Source organism: Lepidochelys kempii, chromosome 3 (genome assembly GCF_965140285.1).
Source record: "Lepidochelys kempii isolate rLepKem1 chromosome 3, rLepKem1.hap1, whole genome shotgun sequence".
Taxonomy (NCBI): Eukaryota; Metazoa; Chordata; order Testudines; family Cheloniidae; genus Lepidochelys; species Lepidochelys kempii.
In genome coordinates, this window is record NC_136382.1 from 19019383 (window position 1) to 19043586 (window position 24204).

A 24204-nucleotide genomic window follows, 5' to 3' on the forward strand; every position below is an offset into this window, starting at 1 on the left:
CCTCTTCTTCCCCCTCCGTTACAAATGGCCTCCATTTCTCCACAAATGGGGAACTGAAACAGAGAATGACTAAGTGACTTGTCCAAGGTTACAGAGAAACTCTACAGCCTAGCTCCACTGGGTCCCACTCCGTGCCTTAGCCACAAAGCCCCCCTTCCACTGGATTCATGCTAAAACCCCCTCCATATTCATAGCTCTTGTACACTGGCAAGGATAAACATTCAAAGCAGCACACAGGATTCTAGATATATGCCTCTCATTAACTTTCTGGATGGGGTCCATGAAATTAACCCCCAGTTGCTGCTTTGCAAAATGTATCCTGTCCAGCTGGGCTAAAAGCTGCAACTGCTAGAATAATTATTTTTTGCTAATTAGGAGGGCTGTCAAGCAATTAAAAAAATGTATCGCGATTAATCGCACTGTTAAACAATAACAGAATACCACTTATTTAAATATTTTTTGATGTTTTCTACATTTTCAAAAATATTGATTTCAGTTACAACACAGAATACAAAGTGTACAGTGCTCACTTTATATTTATTTTTATTACAAACATTTGCACTGTAAAAAAAGAAACTTCAATTCACCTCATTGAAGTACTGTAGTGCAATCTTTATCATGAACGTTGAACTCACAAATGTAGAATTTGTAAAAAAGAGTAACTGCATGTAACCATAAAACAATGTAAAACTTTAGAGCCTGCAAGTCCACTCAGTCCTACTTCTTGTTCAGCCAATCGCTCAGACAAATAAGCATTCAGTGTTGGGGGAGGACAGGGGAGGGGGGAAGTAAGCAATGATTTGTGCCGGAGGAGGGTGAGGGAGGTGTCTTGTTGCTGCTTCTGGAAGGGTGGTTTCTGGTACTGGGCTCACCTCCATTTACTGAGCTAGGTGGGCTCCCTTCAGCTGAGTGAGTCCTTGTTTGCAAGGGAGGGTGGATTTTACCTCAGGGACTCATCGTACTGCAGGGGAGGAGAGGCTGGTGCAGGGAGGCTGAGCTCGCCAGGCCCACATTCTCTATGGCAGTGTTTCCCAAACTTGGGACGCCACTGGTTCAGGGAAAGCCCCGGGCAGGACCGGCTGGTTTGTTTACCTGCCGCGTCCGCAGGTTCGGCCGATCGCGGCTCCCACTGGCCGTGGTTCGTTGTGCCTGGCCAATGGGGGCTACGGGAAGCGGCGGCCGGTATGTCCCTTGGCCCGCGCCACTTCCCGCAGCCCCCATTGGCCAGGCACAGCGAACCACGGCCAATGGGTGCCGCGATTGGCCGAACCTGTGGATGTGGCAGGTAAGCAAACCGGCCCGGCCCGCCAGGGGCTTTCCCTGCACAAGCGGTGTCCCAAGTGTGGGAAACACTGCTCTATGGGGTACCCCCAGACTGAGCGGCGAGCTAGGGGCAATGGGGCATGACCCAGGGGGTTGGTCCCGGGAATGGGGGGCCGGCCAGGAACAATAGGGCCTGGCCTGGCTAGGGTGATGATACATCCCGTTTTGGCCAGGACAGGCCCCTTTTTCAGCTCTGCCCGGGCCGTTCCCACTTCTTTGCCAAAACTGGGCATTTGTCCCAGCTGCAAGGCAGAGCAGAGAGAGGCAGCTGCTGCCTGGGGTAAGCTGAAGGCAGCCCTGCCCGCCCGCCGGAAATGGAGAAATTTGCCGCTGGCAGGCAGTGCTGGCTTCAGAGCTGACTCCTGGGTGGTGCAGAGCCCTGGGGGGAAATCAGCCTCAGCTGGGGGAGGCACAGCGCTTGGGGGAGGGATCAGCCCCCAGCTGCAGGTGGCACAGGACTCAGGGGGAAATTGAGCCCCAGCCATGGGCACTGCGGAGCTATGGGGGCGGATTTAGCCCCAGAGGCGGGTGGCATGGGGCTCTGAGCTGGGGGGGTCAGCATCAGCCCTAGGTGGTCCGGGGCTTGGGGTCAGCCCCATGGGGCTCAGGAGTGGGGGTCAGCCCTAGTCCCAGCTGTGGGCGGCATACAGGTGGGGCAGGGGAGACCCCACTGTGGGCAATGGGGAGCTTGGGGGGTGAGCCTCAGATGCGGGAGCATGGGGTGGGGGGAGTTAGTCCCAGCCCCGGGAGGTATGGAGAGGGTGGCTCAGGTGAGCCCTGCCAGGTCGGGGGAGGGGGCGCAGGCAGCTCGGGTGAGCACCTGTTTGTCCTGTTTTTAGTTTAAGAAATATAGTCACCCTGGGGCGGGGTGTGTGTGTGTCAAGATCTCTACTTCTCTGCGGCCGGGATGAGAACCATGTCTTTCTGTAGCTTCTTCTCTTCCCGCCCTCCGAAGGCAGCTTGCATTACTGCTCCTGACTGGACATAGGTTCTCTACGACAGCTGATGCAGCCCTCCTACCCAGAGGGTCTGCGATTAACGCATGTTAAAAAAATTAATGCGTTAAGTGTGCTGTGCATTAATCGCATGCGTTAACGGCAGCTAATTGACAGCCCTACTAATTAGGCTTCTATTTTAAACAGCAAGCCAGTCTTTAGGGGAGAGAAAAGGTGGCCATAGACCTCCTCAGCAGCCATATGTCTCAGCATCTTCAGCAAAGCTCCTCGGCATAATTTCGTTGTCCTACCAAGAAGCAATTAAAAAGACAACAGACAGGAGGGCTTGTTCAAAATGAGGTGTCTATCTTGGTTCTGATGTCACCAACCTTAAGCATGTCAGCCTCGTGTATATCCCCGCAGGATGATGTGCTGTAACACCACTGAAACCTCCCCTAGGGGTTAGTGTCCCCGTACCGCGTGCACTTACTCCATGAGACTGGAGGCCCAAAGACCCAGCAAGGTTGGAAGCGTTGCTTAGAGAGCTGGAAGAGTCAGCAGCGTTTATGGTGAGATTCACGGTGCAGTGATCAGAGGCATGGGCGCTTGCCACAATCTGTCCGTGGAGCGCAGCTCCCATCAAGGTTCCAAGCACTTCCACGGTCATTCCTATAACGGGAAGCAGGAACATGTGTTAGGAAGTGAGCTTGTTTCACCCGCTGTTACTGAGCCTCGCCGTTTCTCTCACTAAAGAGCAAACTGACTGAGGCAAGTGATGTTCCTTTCACATAGGGAACATTCACAAATGGCAACAACAAAACCAGCAGAACTTGAACTTCAGTTACAACTGGTCAGCATCCCTTGATGGAGTTGAAATTCCACCTCCAACCACCTCTATATTACTATAGAACATATGTAAGATCTATATGGCTGGGGCTAAAGTATGTAGGGGACCACAGTTAAAATATAGCTTAAATGCTGAGAGGCATTTTCTGAGCACTGGACTGGGAGCCAGAACACCTGTGTTCTAATCCTGGGTCTGATAGTGACTTTAGCAAGTCACCTACCCTCTCTGTACCCAGTTTTTCTAACTGTAAATGGGATGGATACTTACCTATCTCACAGTCACCCTGTCAATCTCAGTTGATGTTTGTGAAGAACATGAAGCCCGTATGCTCTAAGTTTTAATATCTAAAGTGACTGAGGGCCAGACTTTTAGAACTGTGTGCATGTGACTGTGCTAACTGCACATGTGTGTTGGGCCTCTTTGTGTTTTGTTTTGTGGTTTTTAATCGGAGCAACTTCTACTGGTGACGACAGCAGCTGATGCCATCACAAAATTGAATACCACCCCCTCTATCAGCCCAAAAGCTCCAGGGTATCTAAATACTCTCCTTCTGTCTGCGTAGGAAATGACCTATGTGAATTAACTGACTTGTTCTCCTGTCTTGGGACAGGAGTTACTTCCGCCACTGAGACAAGTATCTTAAGAGCAGCATCATTTTAAGGATCTAGAGAATGATAGGTCCATTACATCTCAGCATTATAGCATTAAGTGAAAAGCCTCCAGAGAGATGAAGCCAATCAGTTCTGTTATTTTATAATGCCATGTTTGCCTAGTTCATTGTTTCTCAAACTGTGATCCATGGACCATCACTGACTCTAAGTGATGCATAATCAATATAGCTATAGCATCCTCTTTCCCCCTTAACTGGGTTGCTTAGCCATTACTGACTTAAAGTCTGCTATGCTGAGCACAAATCCGAAATTCAGGTTTCTCATTATTGAATCTCATCAAACTGGATTCAGTTTCCAAACATGCACGACTTAAAGAGAGAGTTTCTGATTTGTGTAAAGAGCATTTTTGTTTCAAATGTGTGTTATAAGTACTCTTGTTTGGGCTTAGATGAAAGATGGTGCAGAGCCATTACTTAAGAGAGACAGAGAGGCTTTCTGTTTTGAGCTTTCATTCTTCTCAGTGTGGGACTTTCCAACAACTGCTGCTATCTTCTCAAAGAGAGAGGACCATGGAATGGAGGATGTGATCTTATGGGTCACCTGACGTGTTTTCTTGGTTCAGGTTAAGTCACCAACCCCAAATTTCACTCCCAACTCGACTGGCTGACCAAAAATGCTGGCTAGCCCAGATCCAAACATGAGTCTGACCTAAAATATTTGGCTGTAACCCAATCTAAGATTTCAATTGGATATGCCATGGACAGCTTCAAAAATCACTGAGCATCTGGTGCAATGGGTAACTACAGATGAGTCACCGCATTGTATCATAATGCCACCTCTTCATTTGTAACCTCTAAAGTGAAGGAGTGCTGTACCTAATGCTTGCATACGATAAGAAGAAAGCCATCATAAGATGCCATAGAAATTCCCCTGCAAACGCATTTTCTTTTCTAAGACATGTTGGGCTGAAAATGTGGCATATTTCAAAGTTGTAGGTTTCAGAGTAGCAGCCATGTTAGTCTGTATTCACAAAAAGAAAAGGAGGACTTGTGGCACCTTAGAGACTAACCAATTTATTTCAGCTTAAGCTTTCGTGAGCTACAGCTCACTTCATCGGATGCATTCAGTGGAAAATACAGTGAGGAGATTTATATACACACAGAACATGAAAAAATGGGTGTTATCATACACACTGTAAGGAGAGTGATCACTTAAGATGAGCTATTACCAGCAAGGGGGGGGGAGGGGAGAAAACCTTTTGTAGTGATAATCAAGGTGGGCCATTTCCAGCAGCTAACAAGAAATTGGTTAGCCTCTAAGGTGCCACAAGTACTCCTTTTCTTTTTTCGAAGTTGTATATTCTCTTAAATTTTAATGGTTAATTTCTAGCTTAGCCAAGAAAATAGCACTTTCAAAGCTGTTTTAAGGTGGGTTCTACTTCTTAAATTTAAGCAGAACTTGCCTTAAAATAACTTTGAAAGTATCTACCTTTGTCATGCATTTGAATAGTGGGCAGCAGTATAGAACTGACATGGTTAAGAAGTTCTACTTCTCCCAGTAGAGGGCAGTGGTACCTCTTTTCAGAGGAACAGGAACCTCTGTTTCTCAGGTTATGGCTACAATAGAGAGCTCTCCTGCCTGCTTAATTACTCCAGCCCCCACGAATGAGCAGCAGTAGCTATGGCAGCAGGAGAAGCTCTCCCACCAACATATCACTACCCACACCAGCGCTTAAGTCGGCATAAATTATGTTGCTCAGAAGGGTGGCTAATTCACACGCCTGAGTGACATAATTTATGTCAACTTAAGCTGTAGTGTAGCCATAGCCTCAATGTTATTAAAAAAACACACTAGCATATATTACATTGCATTTTTTTCTTTAACAGATTCCTTTAGCTGATGGTCTAGAAGCTACAAACAAAAACAGTGATCTTTGAATTGTGCAGAGGAGCAAGAGGAGAATGTTTCTGAGAAGATACCAGCAGAACAGTGGGGTGGGAGGAGGTATTGTTTCATATTCTCTGTGTGTATATAAAGTCTGCTGCAGTTTCCACGGTATGCATCCGATGAAGTGAGCTGTAGCTCACGAAAGCTCATGCTCAAATAAATTGGTTAGTCTCTAAGGTGCCACAAGTACTCCTTTTCTTTTTGCGAATACAGACTAACACGGCTGTTACTCTGAAACTTGTAAAAAGAGACCATTTCCCTTGTCAACGACAGCACTGCAAGAAATCTCAGTGCCAAAGAAATATTAAAAAAAAAACCCACACACAAGTCAGGAAATTCAAAGTTATTATTCATGCCACCGCCATAACTTGGCTGCACTGCATAACTGGACATATAAGACTCAATCATAAACAATAAGATAACTATGTCTGTACATGCTGCCCTTCAGGAGTTCAAAGATATTCATGTACAGTACCTGCGAGGTAAGTATTATGCTAAATTTGCAGATGGGAATTGAGGCATACTGTTTAAGTGACTTTCCCAAAGTTTATTCCCTTTTCTCCCACAGTCTGTCTGTATGAACAGAACTCTGATCTCCCAATTCCCAATCCTGCCGTTTAATTACTAGACCATGCTTCCTGTTGAAATACTAGATAACATGAAATATCACATATGTACCACACTTCAGGGAAGAGTTATGGATTCTGTGGGTACCACAATTCTGAAATTTCAGATTTGTGTCTGTTCAAAATCTTGGCCATACCATTCTGCATACACAGTTTTGTTTTACACTTAGCCTAGCCAGTATGTTGAGGATTAGATTGACAAATGGAGGAAGAAAGCCTCTTGTGAGCAAGAAAACAAGCACAACCAGGGGAAAATTAAAATAAAATAAAAAAAAACAAAAGCAATCCCCCCCAAAAAATCTGCTAAGTAATTCCTTGCACACTAAGGGAATACTGAAGGGCAAGTCAAGATGTAGTTTTTCATGTAGTGCTTGAGTAATTTGGCCCAAGGAAAATAGCAGGCCTTTCTCTTCACTTTCACTGCCCTTGGCCGGGATATCTAGGAATGGACTGTTTTACTCACGTATAAGGGGGAGAGACCCGGGGGGTGGGGGGAGGAATGACATCTTTCAAGTTGATGTGAAGAGGAGGAAGAATTAACTGTGCCCTTATTTGTTCTTTATGAGTTTGAAAGGGGAGGGTTAAGGCTTTTTTTCCCTTTAGTTTCAAAACAAAAGGAACAGCGAGTCTTGTATGGTTTTCCTGGAGAACTTTTTGGAAGACAAGAGGTCTATACTTGGTCCTGCCTCAGCAAGGGGCTGGACTAGATAACATCTCAAGTTCCCTTCCAGCCCTACATTTATATGATTCTATGATCAACTGACTGTTTTAACAGAGGTCTTTCTTTCAAAATATTTGATAGGTGTTACAGTTGAATGAGTGTAACCAAAACAAGATAGATAATTTTTAGACAGTCACTTTCATTCTTGGTCACATTTAATTTTCTTCGTTCTATGATGTCAAGTCTACCAGCCGTCCTGTCACCCAGAAAGTCTTCTATGAAAAACGGATTAGACAAGACCTGAATTTCTACTATAAAATATCCAAAGGCAAAAAGAAAAAAAGAGAGACTTTCAGGCCTTATTTAAGTATCATTATAAAAATAATCAACACCCATTTTTCCCCTCTGCAGATCACCTATAATTAGCAACCATTACTCATACAGTAACAACTGGCTTTAGAAATCCAGAAAACACTATAGATAAGAGTAGTTTCTTGTGGCTAACTTATGCCTTGAGAAGAAAGTCTGTGGCTAATCCGATAGGCTAATAGTTGCAAAACATGCAGGAAGATGGAAATATTTACAAGGCACATTAAAAAAAAATCCTATGATGCCCCATTTTTCCATCAGAGCCTAACAGTTCTTAGTCTAGAAACCCAATATTAGGCCACACAAATGTCAGGAGACTTCTTCTAATAAAAAGGATTTTAACCAAACTAAGACATTCAATTTAAAACAGGAAGCCCATGTCAAACTCACGGTATGCTGTTGCTGAATCTCTCTCCTTCTGGTCTGGGCTGAGAAACATGGTGAGAGCAGAATACGGTACTTGGAATAACTACACAAAGAAAGAATACCACATAGGAAAGCATTACAGGGTAGTGTACTCTGTTCCTCTGATAGCCTGGAACAATGTGTAATTGGGCACAGGAATTTGCTCCCTTACCCAGACTATAAGAGCTCTGGAGCAGGAACCGTCTTTTTTTTTTCTGTGTTTATCCAGCATCTAGCACAATCGGGTCCTGGTCCATGACTGGGGCTCCTAGGTGCTATGGTCACATAAATAATAAATAACTTACCCAGTACACCATGCCTCCGCTTTGTGCCCCTTCAACGTCCTCCTTAAAAACCACTCTGCTTTCAGGATGCCAAAAACCCTTAGGGATTGTCTTCAGTAGGAAAAAAGCTGTGTTCTTAACTTAATTAACATGACGTAAAATCCTAGTGGACACAAAGAACGCACCTTTTTTCCTGGTGAAGGCACTGCCTAAGGCTATGTCTTCATGGCCAAGAAAGTCTTTTTGTTTGTTTTACAGCAAGATAAATACTGCGTGTTAGTTATCCCAAGAAAAATCCTACTGGCCAAAAGGCTCACTAGTTTTTTCTGTGATGTAGCTAGGTTAGGTCAGCACTATAACCACACCACTCATGGCTGGCCTCTCGCAGGTACACTGTGGTAAATGCTACAGAGTTTTGTTACCACTAGCATTTCCTAGTAGGAGAGTATTAGTTATCTTGCTGTAAAACACAGATCTTTTTGGCAGTAAAGATATAGGGTAAATTCTCACCTCGAAGTTTTAAACTAAAACAAAAATCACTTCCAAAATTTTGAAACAACACATAAGCTAAGTATTCCAGCTCTAGCATTTATTCTTGTCCCTAGCCATCCTATTCTCTGTTGCCTATTTAGATGGCAAACCCTTCCAGACAGTGACCTCGCCTATATATTTATCAGAAGCACCTAATAAGCTTCCAATGCTATGTAAATAAATACACACCACTACCCCTCTTTATAAGGTAAGTAAGTAATAATATTCCTATTTTATTAAAGGGAAAACAGAGGCACAGAGATTAAACCAGTTGCCCAGATTCACAGAGCTGGTCTTCGGCAAAGCTGGAAAGACAAACCAGACCTCTTGACTCCCAATCTTATGCTTTAAACCAACAGGACTATCCTTTATCCCTTTATGTGATAAAATAGGAGAGAACACGTCTGGGAAGCACATATGGTACCCTGCTCATGCAAAGTGCATACTTGCCTCTGTTACATGTGGCAAATGTTGATGTTTTCTTACTGAGCTGTAACTAAAACCTTCTTTCTGACTAGCCCTGATGCCTTACGTTCAGTACAAAGACAGGTTTCAGAGTAGCAGCCGTGTTTGTCTGTATCCGCAAAAAGAAAAGGAGTACTTGTGGCACCTTAGAGACTAACCAATTTGTTTGAGCATAAGCTTTTGTTAGCTACAGCTCAACTCCTCGGATCCAATGAATTGAGCTGTAGCTCACAAAAGCTTACGCTCAAACAAATTGGTCAGTCTCTAAGGTGCCACAAGTACTCCTTTTCTTTTTGTTCAGTACAAACAGGCTTTAAAGCTGAAATCACGAATAGCATTTTACAAGGGCGGAGTAGATCTTTTCCTTCAAAAGACAGGGAATAAAATTCTTCCTCATCTAAACTCACTGTGGGTTTCTTAATGACAATCTATCATCATAGAAAATAACAAGGAATTGAGCAAATACCCCAAACAAAAACTGAAATATAGCAGACCCTTAAACTTCAAATGATCTGCATGAGTGACAAAAGTCCAAGTCACTAAGGAGTTCAAGTATTTTGGTGGCCTGCAGCCACACTACTTTAAACTGTGATGTAGATGAGATTTAATCAGCTAAGCCCAGTCAGGCCAGGTTGATATTTGGACAGAGAGCTCTCAGCTAGTGCTTTTCCAGCTTTTTAAATCTGCAGATTACTTTGTAACAGAGATTCACATACACACATGCCCACTCCTGTGCATGTCTCCTCTCACAACCCAGTTTTGTTTTGCACGTCACCTGGACTCAGCTTACCACAGACCGAGAGACTCTGCTCTAGGAAAGCCCACGTGCTGTAGAAAGTGGTATTGATGGAATGCCACAGGTGGAACTCCTCTGAGGGCTTGTCTACACAAGTTACTGTGCTGAAAGCCCAGGGTGTGAATCCACAGCGCACCTGCTTTCCATACAGTAATGGCACTGCTACAACACAGTGAAAGTCCTGGAGCATGGCTTAGTTGTGAATGTACTACTCCAGGACTTTCCCTGGGCTGCAGCAGCATCCATGTGCTGCTCTGAAGATCCGCACCCTGGCTTGCAGTGCAGTAACTTGCTGTGTAGACAAGCTCTGAATCAGCAGCATGCCAGCAGGTTGTTAGGTGCATGAACTTTTGAAGCTACAATATTTTGTATGAGATGTAAACTCAAGCATCCCTAACAGATCCGACAGCACTTGTTACAAGAGGAGAGCCGTTAAGTCCAATGTGCTGGCAAAAATCCATGTGCTGGAAAACTACATTGGGCCTACCTGACTTCCCCTGAAAATCAAGTTGTATGTGATTCTTCACTTTCTGTCCTAAACTGCTGCACAGATTTGCTCTGTGCTGCTAAACAGATACCATGTTTCACCTTAATAGTGGCTGCAATTCAGTGATGGGTGAAGTGAACCCCATATGTGTATAGCATGCAGGGGTAGTCAATTATTTTTTGTCAAGGTCCAAATTTCTTGGTCAAGGTACAGTAAAGCTCCAGACTCCAGAGAAAATAATTAAAAAAATAAGGATAATTAGGGCTTAAATTCTGACAGAGTAATTCCTGGAGCCCCCCAACATGCTTTAGAAACTCCAGGTGGGTTGAAATATACAGCTTCAGCTGAATTTAAGTCCTGGCGATAATGATAACGATAACTAAATAAGAAGATTTTGGGGTCCGTTCAAAAGTGTCTGGTGGTCCAGATTTGGCCCGCAGTCCACTTATTGATTACCCCTGGTGTGCAGTCTGTCAGAAAAGTGCTTTGGAATCCACTAACATGAAAGATGCTACATAAATTACATATTGCCACTAGCCTGGTGTAAGGTCCCTTCATGTTAAAATCAACGTGGAGAAGTCAAGCCTCTCCATCCAGGGATATCCAAGAAAGACTATTAGAAACTACTTCACAACTGAGGGCCTGATTGTCCATTGCCTTCTAAAAGCAATAAGTGACTTAGATACCTAAATCTCATTTTCAAAAATAGCTTCAGCACTTAGAACTCTAAGTCTCACTGAAAGTCAAAGTGCAAACTGGGTGCAAAAAACCCCCAACACACTAAATCAGAAGGCACATAAAGCAAAGCCAGAAAATGAAAGCATTTTATTGCTGAGAATGTTGTAAATCTAGATCTACTTACTGTGGTCAATGCTTGGAAAAGACAATAGAAAGTCAGGTACCACACAACTCTTCCTGCTACAAAAGGAGGGAAGTACCACATGAAGAAATAGGACACAATCATGAAGGGCGTACATCCCAACATCCTACAATGAAGGACATGTTTATATCACGTTTATTAGAAAGCATCTTGATGGGTTGACAAAAAAAGAAATTAATTTTCCCAGCAGTAACTTAATTTTGTGTAGTCTTTCAAAATGCTTTAGATTCACTATTTGATACAGCTTATATATAATACCATTCAGTCCATTAAAGCATAATCAGCACCATTCAATACATAACAATATTAAATAATACTGCCCCAAAATGCACCCCAGAGTTAAATAATGTAGTTAGTTAAAGGAAAAGAGCAAAGGTTAGTTATAATTAATGATATATTTACAATTAACATGAAAAAAAACTCTGCATCTGCTATTATGATATAACCACAAGGTCAATGCTTACCCCGCAACCTTTACTGAAAAGCACCAATGAGAACCAAGACACATGGCCACATCTTATAACATGCTTCACCAACAGCCAGACAAGCCTCTTTATTATCAAGGGTCTTTTTTCCCCCCGTTGGCACCTCCAACTCTCCTCTCAGCTTAGCCTTTTCACTGCTGACCTGACGTTTCAGCGTAATAGACTCCTTTTCACTTGTTTGGAGACAGTATAAAAGGTGAGGGGCAGCCATGTATCACATTGTAGCACTGCCTAGGATCTATGTTTGTCCATCCCTGTGAAATACAATTATAGGGACAAGCCTGCTCCCATTTAAGTCAGTGGAAAAACTCTCAGTGACTCCAATAGCAGCAGGTTCAGCCCCCTAATGAGTAAGGATGGTTTTAAAAAAAATATCATGGAAACTTGAATTCAAGGTATAGCCACTAGGCAGCAATATGCCAAGTTAATATAAGGCTATCAGACAAACAACACTATTTTCAAATTTCATTGTATCAAATGCAATTCATTCCCCACAGCATGACTGGCAGCAGCAGCAGTGTTCTCCAGTATTCTTGCAAAGCAGACATTAAACAATGTAATTAGATGACCAAGGTCACAATAAAAATTCAAACAAAAGAGAAAACAGATTAATCCCTTCACAACAGGCCTATTCTCACAGTTTTCTCCTATTGACATTGGGGTCAGCTGCTTATTTTGCAATGGTGTATTGAAAAAGTGGACTACAAAAGAATAATGTAGGTAAATAGTTCAGCAAAACAATGGCTCTTCCACACTGCTGTATGGGATGAAAGGCAACACTGGGAGCTGAATGTGTAGAGTAACAAGGAAAGTAGCCAGGTTCTGGTACTCTCTGCCTTTCCTGGTTTCTAGGTCACAGCTCAGTCCGCTCATACTGGATCAGCTCTTGAAGCAGTAAATGAGGATGTGATCGAAGCATCCCAAGGCATGTTCAGATTTTGTTCAGCTACAGCTACCATTACATTGGACTCAGAATGGTTCTTACACCAAACTTTTGTGCTACTTCACAAAAATAACTGTCTTTCTTGTTTTTCCCCCTCTAACCCTTCACTTTTCCTTCCCCATTCACTTCAATACTCATGCTTAAAGTTAGGCATGTGATTCAATGACGTGATGAATCACAAGACTATCTGTGGTCCCCCCCTGCAAGGAAACTAATGTGTAACATTTTGTGTTCATATCCTTTATCCCAGCACCTGCGCATTCCTTTGAAACATCACACGATATACAAAGAAGACGACCAACACTTTGATGACTTGTTACTGTATTAAATAAAACCCTAACCTTTTTTTTAAAATAAAAAAACGACTCCTCCTTTATTAAATACACCTGTCAGGTGGGGCAAGGAGTGAAGTTTGCATAATTCCCTAGTTCACTTTAAAAACTTAAATGGCTGTAATAATTTCACTCTACAAATATTAATCAAATCAAACCCCAAGAAAAGGTGTTTTAAGCTAATTAGAAAAACAATACCAGGTCTTCAATTGGTGGAAATGGGCAGTGCTATATATTATAGGCAGGGGTGGCCAATCTGTGGCTCCGGAGCCACATGCGGCTCTTCAGAAGTTAATATGCGGCTCCTTGTCTAGGCACCGACTCCGGGGTTGGAGTTACAGGCGCCGACTTTCCAGTGTGCTGGGGGGTGCTCACTGAGCAACCCCTGGCTCTGCCACAGGCCCTGCCCCCACTCCACCCCTTCCCTCCCTCGAGCCTGCTGTGCGCTCTCTCGTCCGCCCTCCCCCCTCTCCTCCCAGAGCCTCCTGCACGCCACGAAACAGCTGATCGGGAGGTGCGGGGAGGGAGGGAGAGGCGCTGATCGCTGGGGCTGCCAGTGGGCGGGAGACACTGGGAGCAGGGTGGGGAAGTTGATGTGGGGCTGCTGACTTATTACTGTGGCTCTTTGGCAATGTACATTGGTAAATTGGGGCTCCTTCTCAGGCTCAGGTTGGCCACCCCTGTTATAGGGTTAAAGAGTTTTCCCTGATAACGCGACATTTAAAAAAAATTCCTCCAGAAAAACAAGGGCAGTTTGACAAGCGTATTTTAAAGGCCTGATTAGATAAGTGAAGTGGAAGTGGAAGTTGTACATTAGGGAGTTTAATGCAAGGGGCTGATAAGTCTATGTGATGCTAGGCCGCAAGTCATTCTAACACTATTCTTTCTCCTGAACAGAGCATATTTACAGGGTATAACGGAACTGAGAAATGATTCTGAAAACAGCTAATACCACTGGGTTATAAAATGCACCCTACCGCATCATGATTTTTTTCTAGCTTAATTTTTTTCATACAGTGAGTTTAGTGCTCGTGAATGAACAAAGTATTTTGATTTTTCAATTCAAAACAATTTTTCATTTGAAATTTTACTTCAACTTTATTTTAAAAAGGTAAAAAATAATTCTTTCAAACTAAACATTTTGTTCAATATGAAACATTTGTTTTTAAGTTTTTCAGTTCACTAAAAATTAAAACAATTTCTTTTGGGTCGACTTGGATTTTTTTGTTTATTTGTTTTTAATTTTCCAATTGGACAACAAACTGGGGGGAAATCAGTTATTTGCACAGGTCTAGTCACTAACTCAAAGACTCTGACAGTAGCACCTTTGAATCTATGAGACTGAAATCAGCGACAAAAGCAAAAGACTCCAGAGTCCATAAGCCATCCAGTTTCCTTTTGTTTTTAAAAGGGAAAAAAAAATCCACAACACATCATGGGAGCGTTTGGGTCCTGAAACATGCATCATCCTTTTCCAGTTTACCGTCCCACCTTTCACCCTCCTTCCCCCATTGGTAATATTTATATTTCTGTTCAACACTATATCTCCCCACTCCTTACACCACATGGAAAGTGTATGTGATACTTCCTTTTCATTGTTACATACGGATTTAGTGAAGGTCAGAATAGAGTGAGAGCTGTCTAAGGGCTTTAGTGTGCTTCAGAGGAGAGTAATTCAAGCAGGACCAGAGCCCCTGAGCATGCTGGAACTGCAGCTACACCACATTTAGCTGCTTGAGGTGGGAATATGAAAAGGGGGAATGAAGTTCTGTGAACTACGACAATGCTGGCAGCCCCAACCTCTTCCAGAAGTTGGTTCCTTGTTAAAAATCATGACAATTTTCACCCTCCAATTAAATGTTTTAACTAGGGGGGCCAATAGTGAAGACGTAAAGAAAGAGTCCAGAGAGGTGTGCGGAAACGGCTGGTGGGACTGGCTTGTGTTGAGCTGGGATGAATGCTGACATTCAGGGGAAGATCCTGCACTGCCCGAGATGAGAACAGAACTGACCACTAGGGCAGTGCAAGCAGCTCAGCGAGGTGGCCTGAGACATACCCTGTTGGGTCCATAGGCCTACCATGTTAGAGTTGGTGAGCTCCAGCCAAGCCTGCATGCAAGGAGTGGGATTGAGATGGGTGCAGTGCCGGAGTGAGGGCTCAAACAAGTATCTAACGAATGACTAGTCTTCCAACAGTTTGGATGTATCTGAACCAGAAGTGGAAAATAAGCCCCTTTTGATGCAGAATCCAACTCAGAATCAAAACCACAAAGGGGTTTGGTCAGATCTAGAGGTTCAGATCCTCTCCCACCCAAATTCAACAAGATTTTGGATTTGAGGTTCCAGTTTCGGCCCATCTCTAAACAGTTGAGTGGTTTCTTCAGGGAGCTTCCAAGAAAGCCCCTTGTTGTAATTTATGGAGGTGCAGCTGAAAACAGGAAGCAGAAAAGAGTGGAGTTTTTTACATATTAATTCTATCCATACTAAAATCAGTCTAATTTGAGAAAGGCAAAAGCAAGAAAAAAAATAAAAGGTTTAATTCAATGAAGCCATTATAGGATTAAAGGAAAGAGAAAAAAAGGGGAAAAAAACAAGAAACAGAACAAAATATTTTTCTGCTTACCAAGGCATAAGACGGCCAATTTTTGTCCATTTACTTTTGCTAATAAAAAAGCCAGCAACAGGATCAGTAACTGCACCCCAGGCTTTGCCAATGAACAGCACCAAAGAGGCATGAAACGGAGTAATCTGAAAGTATAGACACAGTGCTCTAAACAAGATCCATCATTCAATGGAACAACATAAAGCAACTTTCCAGAAAGAATCCCAGTGTTTTACGTAAAGTGTAGTGATAGCTCACTTACAACACACATTGACTACTATTAAAAATCATGAATAAATAGCCCTCCACCATCAATGCATCTTGGGAGACAACAAACTAGACACTGAGATACAGGCACTATGCAAGAGAGAATGTGCGTGATGGGAGCAAGGTGAGGAGAGAAAGATCATAGTTGAATATAATGCTGGGGAGAGGTGTCAGCCAGACAACACTGGAGACTGAAGTCTGTGGTTTAATCATAAAACCAGGTACCGCAGAAGTAGAGGTAAGGTAAGCTTCTCCCACAAGACCCCATTTCTAAATTTCTGCTCCTGAGCTGAAGCAGACAAGAGTATAGTTCATTTCCCATGTCCATTCAGTCCTTAGTATCTCTACTGACATTACCTATAAGAGTGCCAACTGGTACTAATTGTGAAAGTGGTTTTGGCATGATGGGCTTATTTCTACAAAGAACTGAACTGTGACTACTAGAGTTAATACTCCAATATAGTACTGTTTCTTCCAAATGCTTATTCTGTATTTTCTGTACAACATTTCTGTGTGCAACTTTTTTTCCAACTAAACCAGAGTGAGATTAATTTGGATGACTTGGAATACATCTAGTTTGTTCGTTTTTCAATAACAGTTGCAGTTAGGGTCACATGTGAATAATGTAAACTGTTACCTTTAAATCCAGTATATGCCAAAGAACAGAAGAGAGCACATTGGTCAAATGAAGCACATTTTAAAGTTTTCCCACATTAAAAAATAAAATCAAATGAAAAAAAAAAGAAATTTACCAAGCAAATGTGTATTTTTCAGATTATGATTAATTACGTGGGATGTAGTCATTCCTACATATATCTGTACTAAGTGCAAGAATTCACACACAGACAACACAGTCATGGGGTATGAAGAGAGCAGTGAGCACGTAAGGTGGGATCTGCTCTAGTTACCCCGACATTCCCTTGCCACCAAGCTAAGTGAGTCATTTCAACATGCATATCATCGGTTTTGCTCAAAACCTTTATTGAGATTGGAGCTGCCTAACGAGACTGCCTACGAATTCTTCCGCTCTTCAGTGTTTCAATGGGAAGGGAAGAGCAAAGACAGACAAAGTGAGGATACGGTTTGAAATGTCAAAGATATACAGCATGATTTGTTAAAGGCAGACACTGCACACATTTGCATTGCATGTCTCATACAAAATTTATCCCAAGCTATGTTAGAGTTAAATCATAGTGACTGAACAGTTTAATATTAAATAAGAGCTGGTTGAAAATTTTCCATCCAAACTTTTTTCCAACAACAAAAAATGGCCTTTATTCTTAAACAAATTTATGCAAATCTTTGGGTTTTTTCCCTTTGGAAAAACTGAAAAATGTTCACCCCAAAAGTCATTTTTTTGGAATTTTTTCCACCAAAAATATTTACTATTTTCCATCCAGCTCCATTAGATAACAGCGGGAGAAGGGATTTAAGAGGCATGGATGGGGGATAAAAGGTATAAACTTCCACTGAATTTAGAAATGAGATAGTCAATGAGCCAAAGAGATACAGATACAGGTGCTCAGATTCTATGGTGATGAGGAGCACACAGACAGCTTCAGATGAGAAGGTTCATGCACTGGCATTGCTCAGAAAACACAAAGGGATAGCAAGGAAATGGATTTTGGACTAGCACATAGAGTGTGAAGGAAAACTTGGAGAGATGATAAACTTTCTAGCATGAGATCTGTCTCTGTATACATGTTTGCACAGTGCTTACCATGACCAGGGCCCTAAATTCAATTATACAAATATTAAAATACAACAGGGCAAAATTCACACCAGCTTGTAAGAGTGTGCAATTCGTAGCTCCTTACAGCAATTCTAAATTTGGTCCAAGGTTTCTAGGTGGTGTGGGATTATATACATACCTACAGAGGTTATGCAGGTAAATTAGATGGATGGAATTCTAATGGTAAAACTGAAGGCTGCAAAGGGTTAACTCTGAATGTTAATTTATTGGGAAATGGCTCAGATTGAACATAAAAGATTTCACATAGTGGGCTTCGTAATCCCACAGGAACAGCACTGCCACGATTTGGAAGAGAATGGCTCTGCGTGGGGAAGAATTCCACGTAATCCTTGTAAAATGAGGTATTTGACCCCTAAAAAGTTGAGGGGAGGGGGAAAAAGTGGAGCTAAGACCTTTGCTGGAGAAACTGTGGAACAAATGGCTCCTTCATGTTTATTTAGTGGGACCGACAAACAATTAAACAAATAAGGACCAGCTAATCAAGCACCCATTACCACACTATTACAGTTATCAAGCATAATTACTAAATAAGTTTTGTCACTAAGCTGAAAAGAGTTTCCACAAGGGCTGAACAATTAAAAACAACAACAGAATATAGTTAAAAGGCATATGAGTTGAATTATCTTGATATTAGATACAGGAAAATTAAGTAGGTGATGACATCGTAATTGAACAAAGTTGGAGCCAGAAAGCACTTTGCACATTACTTACATGTGCTATATCTAACAGGTAGATCTGTAGAAAAAAAGCAGTGGCACTTGTAGCAACTTGGTTTGGAGCGCCTCCTATTGCATAGCATAATTTGCTGCAAACTGAGAGTCTGTCTTCCTGTCTGAGCTGAAACAGAACAAGAACAGACAAGTTAAGAGAAAATGCAAAACATTAAAAGTTTCACAAGTTTATGGTTAAACTCATATTCAGGCACTTATTTAAGTGGTCTGATATTCAGCATTTTCATAGATGCTGTATATCCAGAGACCCCCACTGACTTCAGTGCTCAGAACCACTGAGAATCAGGCTACTGGCTGCTATTCTTTACTTCAGGAAACCAAGTTTGAACACTGTGATTCAGCTTTCAGTGCCTGTTCCAAGTTACCAGAACTGGAGTCCAGGTAAACTGACTTCCTGTGAGCTAATTCTGAAAAGCACACTTCTTAGAGGCCGCAAGTGAGCATGGACCATTCAAGTGCAGTGAGTCCATGAACACACGATAAGAAGCAATCAGGCAGACTTTGTAGCGTATAGACACTATCTATGGGGCAGCTCCTGGGTCTTGGATGACTTGCTGAGGGACGGTGTTATCTCTGCCCAAAAATGAATTATTCAGATGGCAAAATGTTGAGTAATTATCAGATATCAAACTTTTTTTTGCTTATGTATGTATCTATTCTTTCAGACCACAAAAATCAATAAATATTCTCATATTATTCTACTTAGACAATATTCAGAGAGGAGGGATGGTCTTTCAGTTAAGGCTCTGCACACAGACTCAGAAGGTCTGGGTCCAGTTTTTGAATTACAGGAAGTTTTGCAGGACTCTGGGCCCCCTTACTTCTTCTAGGGGCTACCTGACTTCTGTCTTGTGACCCCCTTGCTTCTCACTATTATTTAAATTAAAGCAAGCTGCTTGACATTAAGGGCCCCTCCAGCACTTTTCCCCATACTGTGAGATGTGCTGTGACCTTGGGCAAGTTACTTAACTTCTCTATGCCTCAGTTACTCCATCAGTTAAAAAAATAGGCAGAATGGGGAGAGTTTTGAAAAGCATCTAAGTGACTTCAGAGCCTAAGTCCCATTGCTTTTCAGTAGGAGTTATGCTCCTAAATCACTTAGGCACTTTGAAAATTTTACCTGAAGATACTTGTCCATCTTTGTTGAAGCACCTTGAGATGTATGGATGAAAAGTGCTAAGCAAAAAATATTCATATTAGACTGAAAGTAACTGGCAGAAAAATCAAGAAACAGAATAAGTTATTGTTCCCTATTACAAAAAATAATAATTCAGAGACAAAGTGTTAGGAGTCTAATAGATGAAAGATAACATGTTTTCAGAGGGGAAAATGGCACATTATTGGAATATATGTTTCTAAAAGCTCTAATTTACTGTATTAGTGTTAGCTGAAAACATAGGTGGGAAATATCCACACACTAATCTTAGTATAGAGTGTCAGTCACCATGGGGGCCACATACTAAGACCCTGACTAAAACTATTTCTGAGAATTCTAATTGTTAAATTCAATCCCTCTTTAAAAAATTGTTGATTCTTTTCAAGTTCCTTCCAATACCAATGCTAATCCTAGGTCTGCCTTGGTTGTGGCCAAATATCTGGATTGAATGTACATACCCTCATTCTTCCATTGCAGTCAGATTAAGATAATAAAATGATGAGGCGCCAATAAAATGCTTTATTATTCTGATATGTATTACCTATTTCTGAAAGCATTTTTAATGTACAGTATCAGCTATTTTTAATTAGGTGATAGAGTACTTACTGATAAAGAACTAATAGACAACAGAATCTTTCAAGATCTGGCCTTGCTCCTTTGAACTATTCTATATAAATAGGTAAACAAGTGTATTAGTTTTATGAAAGTTCTTTGTTTCTGAGTGATGTCAGATGTCTGTACAGATAAAGAGCAAGATCTCCATGTACAAATCAAAGCTACTGGTCTAACTACATCTCCGATCCCTCTGGGTCTCTTTGAGTACATATACCTTTCACATCTTGGGCCCCAAGCTATCATCTCTCTCGGAGTGGAATCACACGATTCTTCCACTCTCCGACCATGCCTTGAGCGGCAGTCCCCAGGTGCTAACCATGATTACCTCAGCAGGGGATCCTGTTAGGTATAAGGTTCCTACTTTCCCTTCTCTCCCATACAGAGAGCATTAGCATCTGGGTGGCATAATCTGTTCCCTTAAAAGACAGTTCCTTTCCCTCTGCTTCAGAGAGGGTGTCCTTTAAAAGCTGCTCAATCTTTTTCATCACCCCCCTTGCACAGAGACTAAGTCACTTTTTATTGTTTATAGCCCTCTGAACTGTCGGCTCACAGCACTGGCAAAACAGTTGTGTTAATCTGGGCTGGAGCCTGGAAGTAGTCCATCATCCCGTAATTTCCCACTAAGTATTTCTTGGGAGGCTCTTTGTCAGGATCCATTGTGTTGCTTTCCTACATGTTTTTCTATTCAACTAGACCAATGCATTAAATGACTTATATTGAGTTATTAGACTTTGCCGTACAGTAACTTCACCTCACTGACTAGGTGACATACCGTATTCAAAATTATTATATAGAAGCTCCAGTCCCCCCTAGTTCATATTTAAGAACTTGCAATTAGAATAATTATATTACATTGTGAAATAATTAGCAATAAATAAAAAAAATTAGACTTATAGACCGTGAGCAACTCTCATTTCTCCAGTCAGCTTCACGGCTAGAAAGTTAAGGATCTCAATACTTTTGCATTTTTTGATTCAGAAGTCTCATTGAAATTCTACTCCCCTTCTAGAAACTGCCAGGCTGCTTGGGTAGCATACTTACAGATCACCTTCAAGCAAAGTTAACATTTTTGTCTCAGCAGCAGTTAATGGAGGCTTTCACCTGTGACTAATTTTGTCTATAGCTATGTATGCCATTGCTTGAATAAAATGAGCTTCTGGAATCTAATTATATTCAGTACAATATCACTCACTTATAGGAGTTTTGCATGTTTAAAGCTCTGCTCAAACAATTCTCATCTGTCCTTGCAAGTAATAAGCCACATGACAGATGAGGAAACAGGCAGAGAAGTTAAATGACTTGCCAAAGATTCAGCAGGGATTAGAACCAGGTCTTCTGACTCCTGTGCTCATTCAACTAGACTATGTTGCCTCTCATAGCCTTAGAAGAGGGGCTATGGTGTTGGAGGCAGTGAATCTAGTGGTTAAAGTAAATGGCTGGGAATTCCTAAATTCTAACTATTGCTCTAATGCACTCTGTGCCTTACTTTCCCCATCTGTACAGTGAGGATACTGCTTCCCCCACAGGAGGCTTCTTGTTTTAAGAGTGTTGTATGTTAAGGGGAAAAAGAGTTCTGAGCAGCATGCTGAGATGAACACTTTTGAAAGTCTCATACTTGGGGTGCAAATCCCCCCCCCTTTATGTTTAATTTTTCACTAGAGATTTAATTGGCCCCGACACTTGAACATACAGTTGTGCATTACTACATGCTTCAACACTGCAAAGGTTTGAAACTGTATGTTCACATTGAACAGCTCACGGCATTTACACTGGGACAAAGGATGGTCTTTTGGGTAGGACTCTGCCAGACTTCCTCAGTGGCCTTAGGCAAAGCACTTAATCTTTGAGTCTCAGTACTCCTAACTCTAAAATGGGAACAATAACTCTTCCTTTCTCCCACCCTATGTGTCTTATCTATTTCACAGAGGCAGGGACTGTGTCTTACTATGGGTTTGTACAAATGCCTCACACAATGGGTTCCAGATCTTGGCTGACGCCTCTAGATGTTCCCATGGCACAAATACATTGTTTTTATAAAGGACAAGAAGTGTATTAGACATTTTCTTGTAGAAAGGCTTAGAGTGGTAGGTCTTTACAGGATATCCAGAAAGCTGGATTTTTTTTTAACATTGCCTTTTAAATATAAGGATAAACTGCAAGATTCCACACTTGATTGCCCATTTGAAAATTTTCAACATGCACTTTCACACTTTCTTCCATACTGGCTGTGTGCAGAGAAGGAGCTCCCTGCAAAAATGCACCAGGCCATTTCATTATCCTCCTTTGAACTCACCTATGTTGGGCCACCTGCCAAATACTTGACAGTGATTAGACAGCTCGGGTGCTTGACCACTGCTTATTTCACTATTAACTGTCTCACTGTTATCTTATGCCTGACCCCTATCTATTATATCCACCTATTGACTCATCTTAAACTTAGATTTCAAGATGTAACAGGCTGGGAACAAGTTTCAGTTATTTGTCATATGGTGCCTAACACAGTGACCCACTGGTCTCCAGGAATTAAGTGCTATCCTTGTCTCAGTTTTCTGTTGTCAGCATTTTAAACTGCGCTCCATTTTAAACTGCGCATTTTAAACTACGCTCCATTTTAAACTGCACTCCTCAGAGGCATGCAGTCCCAATTTCTCCTTGTATTTGTTTTGCCAGACTGGGCTGTGACATCAGTGGTAGGCTCCGATGAATTGCACCCAAAGAGCTTTCTAATTACTCTGGCATTGCTAAACACAGATCATATATTGCAAGAGAATCCCAGGTTAGATTTGGCCCTTTCCCCTCACCATCACTGAGCCTGCTCACACCCAAGGCACAAATCAACATGATAAGACGGTGCCACGCTTGCAATCCAGATCTACATGAGCTTCTGTTACAAAGGTTTGCAAGCATGATTTTAAATCAACATTACTCTCATCCTTCCTTCTCTTTCTCACCTTCTGTTTGTAAATGCCACCCACTCATTGCTTCTTATCTCAAAAACTAAACTCTGGGCTCTTCAGAAGAGGAACACTTTCTATGAGTTTGTGCACTGCTCAGCACAACAGGGCTCTAATTCAATATGGAGCCTTTAGGCACAGCTGTAATACAAGTAACCATAATAGTCCATAAACCCAATGTTTTTAAACAGGAGAATTAGCCATTCACTAAGTTCATTCTTCATTCATGCTTCTCTGGATTGAAAGAAAGTCTGGCTTGCTTTGAGAGATTTTTTAAGTTGTATTTGAACAAAATTATTTAAGTCTCAAGTTGCTTCTACAGATTGTTTCGGAAGAAGGGCGAAGGGAGAGAAAGCTCCAGCCTGAAGATTTATTTTTAAAAATGGGAGCAGGGGGAAGAGGACTAGGGCAAGAAAGGTTGAGCCTCTTTCCTTATTATCTTCAGATCCACTTTGAAACCCTGCACTTACTACAGTACAATTAAAAATTGTATAAAGTACAATAATGAAACAATCACATGTATCTAAGTTGAAGCCAGGCAAATTCAAACAGGAAATAAGTAGTAAATTTTTAACAGTGAGAATAATTAACCATTGGAACAATTTACCAAGGGTCATGGTGGATTCCCCATAACTGACAATTGTTATATGAAGATAGGATGTTTTTTCTAAAAGATACACTTTGGAAGTATTTTAGGGAAGTTCTATGGCCTGTGTTTTTTACAGCAGGTCAGACTAAATTATCACAATGGTCCTTTCTGGCCATGAGATCTATGAATCTAAGATAAAGCAAGAAGTTTTAACAGAAAATGAGCGCTTCCACTTCTGAAGTAGAATGGTGGATCAATGGTGGATGTTTTTTAATTCAGGTAAGTTTGAAAGTCTCTCTAATATATAAAAAGAAAAGGAGTACTTGTGGCACCTTAGAGACTAACAAATTTATTTGAGCATAAGCTTTCGTGAGCTACAGCTCACTTCATCGGATTTGCCACAAGTACTCCTTTTCTTTTTGCGAATACAGACTAACACGGCTGCTACTCTGAAATCTAATATATAATAGTCTTTAATCCTGTAACTGAATACATATATCTCATTTTCTTGGGAATTTTACTTCCTTCACTAATATGAACTGAAACTGAATAGAATACTATTAAGAAGTGTTCATGGGTACAGAAGACAACTAGCAAAAGCAATCCTGTGC

General features: G+C 41.7%; 1 protein-coding gene across 18 annotated transcripts in view; it reads right to left on the reverse strand.

Moving 5' to 3' along the window:
- The window catches only part of MFSD2B (MFSD2 lysolipid transporter B, sphingolipid), an 86656-nt gene that overhangs the window by 60454 nt on the left and 1998 nt on the right, over positions 1–24204 (reverse strand). For 9 of the 18 annotated variants that reach the window (XM_073335887.2, XM_073335879.2, XM_078852057.1 and 6 more), the window contains exons 2-6: positions 18260–18385; positions 15550–15674; positions 11150–11273; positions 7710–7788; positions 2749–2927 (exon numbers count right to left, since the gene is read on the reverse strand). In XM_073335887.2, coding sequence (XP_073191988.1) covers positions 2749–2927; positions 7710–7788; positions 11150–11273; positions 15550–15674; positions 18260–18385 — 633 coding nt within the window. Of the gene's footprint in view, positions 1–2748; positions 2928–7709; positions 7789–11149; positions 11274–11631; positions 15350–15549; positions 15675–18259; positions 18386–19399; positions 19456–24204 lie in introns of those variants that run through there. The other 9 variants (XM_073335895.2, XM_073335883.2, XM_073335880.2 and 6 more) reach the window with 6 other exon arrangements.